General features: G+C 51.7%; 1 protein-coding gene across 1 annotated transcript; it reads right to left on the reverse strand.

Annotated features, from left to right (window-relative positions):
- Nucleotides 1–1,691: 1,691 nt before the first annotated feature.
- On the reverse strand, nucleotides 1,692–5,735 carry LOC135384916 (uncharacterized). Its single transcript, XM_064614098.1, has one exon. The coding sequence runs from the start codon at nucleotides 5,733–5,735 to the stop codon at nucleotides 1,692–1,694; it is 4,044 nt and encodes a 1,347-aa protein (XP_064470168.1).
- Nucleotides 5,736–6,103: the final 368 nt, after the last annotated feature.

Below are 6,103 nucleotides of genomic sequence, written 5' to 3' on the forward strand. Positions count from 1 at the left end.
GGGGAAAAGAATATCTGTCAGTGAAGCGTCACTCGCATTGGTTACGCCCTTGCTCACTGACAATGTTATGTTCTTTGGCTGGATATAACGAAACCGTACTCCCTAAAACTCTCCCTACTCCGTACTCCCTAAAACCGCAAGGGAATAAGGATAGTAAATAAGTTCCGAAGCATCTAGCTTGGATTAATTGTAGTGAAAACTGTGCAACTTGGGAGGTAGTGCGCATGTGTGCCTACATATTTTGTGTGGTATTTGAAAGCGGAAGCAAATGTTTTAAATGCGATAGCATTTAAAACGCGTCACACTCGTCACGCGTCACACTGATCCCCCTCGTTTGTTTCCTTACCGCAGCGCCAGTGGTGTTCGAAGATTTAGAAAGATTAGAAGAGACTTAGTAGATTGGAAGCTAATCTTTATTGTATTGGAATCTTTATACGACAACGGTTCCGAAAATATCATTCGCCTAACACCCGATTCCTTTGAAGTGGCTGACATCACGTTGCTGATCTTGGATTTCACAGATCCCTTTAAAGTATAGCTTTCGTAGAGCACTTCCAATCTACTAAAACTCCAAAACGCGTGCTTCTTTTTGGTTCCGTGTTAGCGCCGTGGAGCAACTGTGGCTATGAGCGGCGTACGGACGGGGACAGATGGAGAGAGGACAGCAGGAATTAGTAGAAGACAGGGGAGTTGGAGTGCCTCTTCGGCCGCCTTCAGGGAGAACTGCGCCGACATTCGTCTGGAAAGTCTGTCAGAAAACCCAGCGAAAACCTTAGGCAGCACAGCCGGTAGTAGGATTCGAGCCTACCACCTCCTAACCTTCCGCACGACCTTGATTACTACCAATGAGCTACCTACCAATTACTACCAACTGAGCCAATGAGCTTAATTTCAATGTGAATTTTGTCAATAATTTGAAATTGACACAAATGAGCCAACGAGCGGACGCTTTGACTCACTTGGCCACGCCGCTGGTCGCTCAGCGGTCGCTCACGCTGTCGTCCACGTTGTCCGGCAGCACGAACGCCGCGGAGTAGGGATTTTCCCTGCCCCCCCAAAGCCCCCCCCCCCAAAAAAAAAATCTTGCAACACCCCTACAACAACTGCGGGTTGTCGCGACGAGAGATAATGAAGGGACTACCACACAGGCTGACGGTTGGCATGAGAATGGTTTATGGCGGTGGAGCGAAGCTTGGGTGCGAGTGGAGCGTGCGCACTGGCATCCCTCATCTTTCTTGGAATGCTGTGCCACTACAGCTACTCCCCCCCCCCCCTTCGAGATGGGTGAAGCGTGAAGGATGAACAGGTGAAGGAAACGGCGGGTCTCCTAGAGTCGGCCCAGGTGGCTGTCTTGGGCAGCCGGCGCTCTGGCTCAGGGGGACCTCAGGCGGAAGGAGGGTGGGATCACAAAAGGCAGAGCTGGTTGCTTCCACGTTAAATTACCTTGAGCGGGAACGGCGTTGTATCCACAAGAATGCCCCAAGTTAGCCCCGAAAAGATAGGCCAGAGAGACTCAGTCTAAAAAACTACTTGGAGCTTTACTCCTACGTGTCACACAACCCAACAAGAGAGTAAGAAAGAGAAAAAGAAAGTCATTCGATGTCACGTGGTTCATGATATCGCTTCAACGTCGTCGTCCAATGATAGTCCCTTTTAAACATATTTACACATCCTCCCCCGCCGAATGAAATTCATCCCAGCAATGCTTCAAGGGGGTATAGTAGCTGTACCGGTCTTCTTGTCACGTTCCCCGTTGGCAGCTTTATGGTACATGCTCGGACTTTGTCATCCCTTCCCTTGTGTAGCGTCACAATCCGCACGGTTTTCCAAAGATTGCGTGGAACCTTGTCTTCATGCAGTAAGGCAAGATCTCCTTCCTTCAGCGAATGGTACCCCACGGGCTTAGAGACGTGGGCAGACCTCAGATGTAGCAGATATTCTCTGTGCCACCTTCTCCAGAAATGATCAGCTATTCTCTGGCGGTGACACCATCGACGGGAAAGGTCGGTCGCAGATGATGACGGCTGTTGATGTTCACGACTCGGAAGTGCGATGAGTCGTCGACCAATCAGCAGGTGAGCAGGCGTCAACGCGGCAGGCTCGTCAGGTGATGCGTGTAAGTACGTAAGCGGGCGAGAATTTATCGACGCTTCGGCGTCCTGCAGCACAGTCATCATCTCTTCGAACGTTAAAGACTGTCGTCCAAGTACCTTTCGGAGACACTGCTTCGTCGTACGCACTAGCCTTTCCCACCAGCCGCCCCACCACGCTGCCCTCTCAACGATGAATTTCCACTTTATTTGGTGGGAGGCGAAATAATCCTGGATCTCGCTCTGTCGCACGGCCGTCTGCAACTTCTGAATATCCCGGCACGCTTTCTTGAAGGTCAATGCATTGTCCGAGTACACAGTATTCGGTAATCCTCGTCGGGAAACGAAACGGCGAAACGCCATGAGAAATGAGCGTGCTGTAAGATCCGAAACGAGTTCGAAGTGCACGGCCCGCGTTGTTGCGCACGTAAAAAGCGCAATGTACGACTTTGACGAGCCGCGCTCGGATCGCACCATCACAGGCCCAGCAAAGTCCACTCCCACTACTTCGAAGGGCTGGTTGGGAGTAATTCTGTCAGATGGCAGTGGAGCAGTGGGAGCTGAAGCTGCCTTGACCCGATTACGCGAGCAGGTGATGCATCGGAATATGAGCGCTTTTGTTAGTTGTCGGCCTTGTGGAATCCACCAGCGCTCTCTTACTTCGTTCAATGTGTCTTGCAAGCCTCCGTGCAGTGTTCTGTGATGAGCACGTTCCACAACAAGTTTCGTGTAGTGATGCGCGCGGGGAAGTATGATTGGACATTTCACGTCCTCTCCATCTGCTCCGCACTGCAGTCTCGTCCGTAAGCGTATGATGCCGTTGTCGTCCAGGTACGGTCGCAGATTGGCCAACTTTGAATCAGGTGCCACTGGATGACCCATCTGTAGCAGATTAACCTCCTCGGCGAAATGCTCCGCCTGTGCCTGCTTTACCCAAAGGTTATCCGCGGCGTTGAGCTCCTTGACCGTTAGAGTGCCGACAGTTCGACCGTTACGGCATCGCACGTTACGCTCGAAGCGTAGGACCCAAGCGGTAACTCTTGTCAGTCTCCGGTGGCTGCTGTATTTCTCTGCATCCATGATTGCCGAATTCGATGACACCGAGACTTGCAGGATGCTAGATTTGAAACTCCTCTCGTCGTTTGTCATGTCGTCCCATTCGACGTCGCTGTTTGGCCAACTTGACGAGTCGAGATGAAGCCAAGCGGGTCCCTGCCACCAGGTGCTGCTATCCACCAGTGCCCTCGCGGGCATGCCTCTAGTAAGACAATCGGCAGGGTTGTCCGTCCCCGGACAATGTTTCCATCTTCGGTGATCGGTCTTTTGCTGAATTTCCTCAACGCGGTTGCTCACGAACTGCTTCCATTCACTCGGGGGTCTTCTTATCCACCAAAGCGCAATCATTGAGTCCGACCATAGGAAGTAGTCAAAATCCAATCCTGTGCAGGTCCGCCTAAGGTAGTTCAACATTCTCGAGCCGATCAACGCAGCCATTAGTTCCAGGCGAGGCAGGGTCAACTTTTTAAGGGGGGCTACTCGAGATTTAGAGAGAACAATTGTTGATGTCACAGTTCCGTCTTTGTTCTCAACTCGAAGATACGCTACAGCCCCGTAGCCCTTGGGACTTGCGTCACAAAATATGTGGAGTTGCGGATTTCTGTGACCGCTTGGCAGGAAGCAACGGTCCACGCTGACCTTTGTCAGTTCCGGAATTTCGCTGCACCATTCGTTCCAGAGTTTTTGCTTGTCTTCTGACATAGGTGAATCCCACTCATTCTCCTCAACCCACAAAGCTTGGAACAGCATTTTTGCTCGCACGGTGAACGGGTTAAGGAATCCGAGAGGGTCGTAAATCCTGGCTGCAGCTTGCAGTACGTTGCGTTTGGTGCCTGTGAGGCGATCGACGTAGTTGAGGATTGAGTCTAAACTACACGAAAGTGTATCCTCGCTTTTGTCCCACACCGTCCCAAGCACCTTTGTCGTCTTGCAGTCACTGTTCGGGACAACCCCCTCCTCTGGAGCAAAAACATCTCGAAGAGTTGCACAGTTAGAAGCCCACTTGCATAGGCGCATTTTCGCTTTCTCAGTGATGTCGTTTGCTTCCCTGTAGAGCTTAATTGCTGACTCCACGTCCGCTGCTCCGGTCAGAAGGTCGTCAACATAGAATGATGAGGCTAGGACCTCAGCCGTCTCCTGCAGACCACCGGTGACGCAGTTGAAATGGTACAGTAGCGTTGCCGCGAGCAGGAATGGACTAGCCGATGTGCCGAAAGGTACACGCTGCATCCGCCATTCCACAATATTCGTACTGAGGGTTAAGTTCTTCCGCTGCGGCACATGGTCAAACCATAAGAAACGCAAGGCATCCCTGTCGCGTTCGTCAACGCTGATCTGCAGAAAAGCCTTTTCTATGTCCGCAGTAATTCCAATTGAGTGCATTCTGAAGCGGATCAATACGTCCAACAAGTCTGGTTGCACCTTTGGCCCCTTTTCTAGGTGGTCGTTGAGAGACGTACAAGAGCCAGAATGCGATGACGCGTCAAAGACGACCCGCATTTTCGTTGACGTTGACTGAGGTCGGATGACCTCACGATGGGGCATGTAGTACACGCGTTTGGATGGCTTCGACCCAGATGCAGGCACTGGTTCAGCATGGCCGCTCAGCAGATAGGCTCGAATATTTTTGTCGTACTCCGTAATCAGCTCGTCATCATGTGCCAGCCGATTTACCAACCGCCTCAGTCTTTTCTCCGCAATATCGCGATTGTCACGCAAGGGGACGTCGATGTGCTTCCAGGGGAGGCACACCTCATAACGCCCGTTGGCAATCTTTATGTTACGCTGAAACTCTGCCAGTACTTCATTACCCGCAGCCGTTGGTGAGGGGTTTTCGTTGATGCCTGTGTTTTCGACCTCCCAAATTCGCCGTATCTCTTCGTCTTGTATGGTCATGCAGTTAACGTTTGTCCTCAGCACTATGAGGCTGTCAGATTGCCGTGCGATGAGAGACTTCGTAGCACTTGGGCCCTGGAAGGTCCAACCCAACTTAGTCTTTACCGCAACCAGTTCTTGCTGTCTTCCATAGCAGCGGATTTCTCCTGAGATTAGTTTTGACACTTGATCAGATCCGACTAGCAGACTGATGCCACTGACTTGAGGGATGCCAGGAAAAGCAACAATGTCGGCGATCTGCTCCCCGCAGTCCCCCAGTTCCACCACATGTTCACTGTCAACTGGTGATTCTTCGATGTCTTTACAAATCAGAGGTACAACGATGGCCGCAAGAGTAATCTCTTCATTACCGTACTGGCTCCTAACAGTCACCTCCACCACGCTCCGCTTGATAGGCGTGCAGTCCGATCCCGAGGCGAACGTATGGATGCCGATCACCACTTGTGCCACCTCCTTCAAACCAAGTTCTTGGGCGAGGTCCTCGCGGATGAACGTCCTGGAACTTCCACTGTCCACGATACCTCGAATGTACAGGCACCTGTAGTTCGCCACTGCCCATGCGCGAAATGTTTGTAGGAGGACAGTGCTCAGATGGGAGACCGCTGTCATTAGCCCAGGAGCTTCTAACGTGTGCGAAGCGTTCGTGGCCTGTCCGCCTTCGATCGGTTTGGGCTTCCAGTTAGGGTCGCACATAGTGTCCACGTGCCGACCACCGCATTTTGAGCATTTTCCCCTGAACCGACACTCTTTAGAACTGTGGTTTCGTACATCGAAAGCAGCGTCGGTTCTTAGCGAGAGCCTTCTTTTTATCCTCCAATGGTACGTCAGCCTTGCATGTCTCCGTTGTGTGAGATTTTTCATTACAGAAGATGCAGCTTAGTAGACCCGCCGTTGTCCGGCTGTGCAAAGCAAGGGCCGACGGCGTACCAGCATGACCCTTGGTAGTGGTCGCCCGCTGTTTGCGCTGCTTGTCGTCCAGCTGGACACATAATCCACTTTTCTCTCTGCTTTCAACCTCTTTCAAGAATCCAAGAAGCTTGTTCAGCTCTTCCGAACAGGCT

This window comes from Ornithodoros turicata, chromosome 2 (genome assembly GCF_037126465.1).
Source record: "Ornithodoros turicata isolate Travis chromosome 2, ASM3712646v1, whole genome shotgun sequence".
NCBI lineage: Eukaryota > Metazoa > Arthropoda > Arachnida > Ixodida > Argasidae > Ornithodoros > Ornithodoros turicata.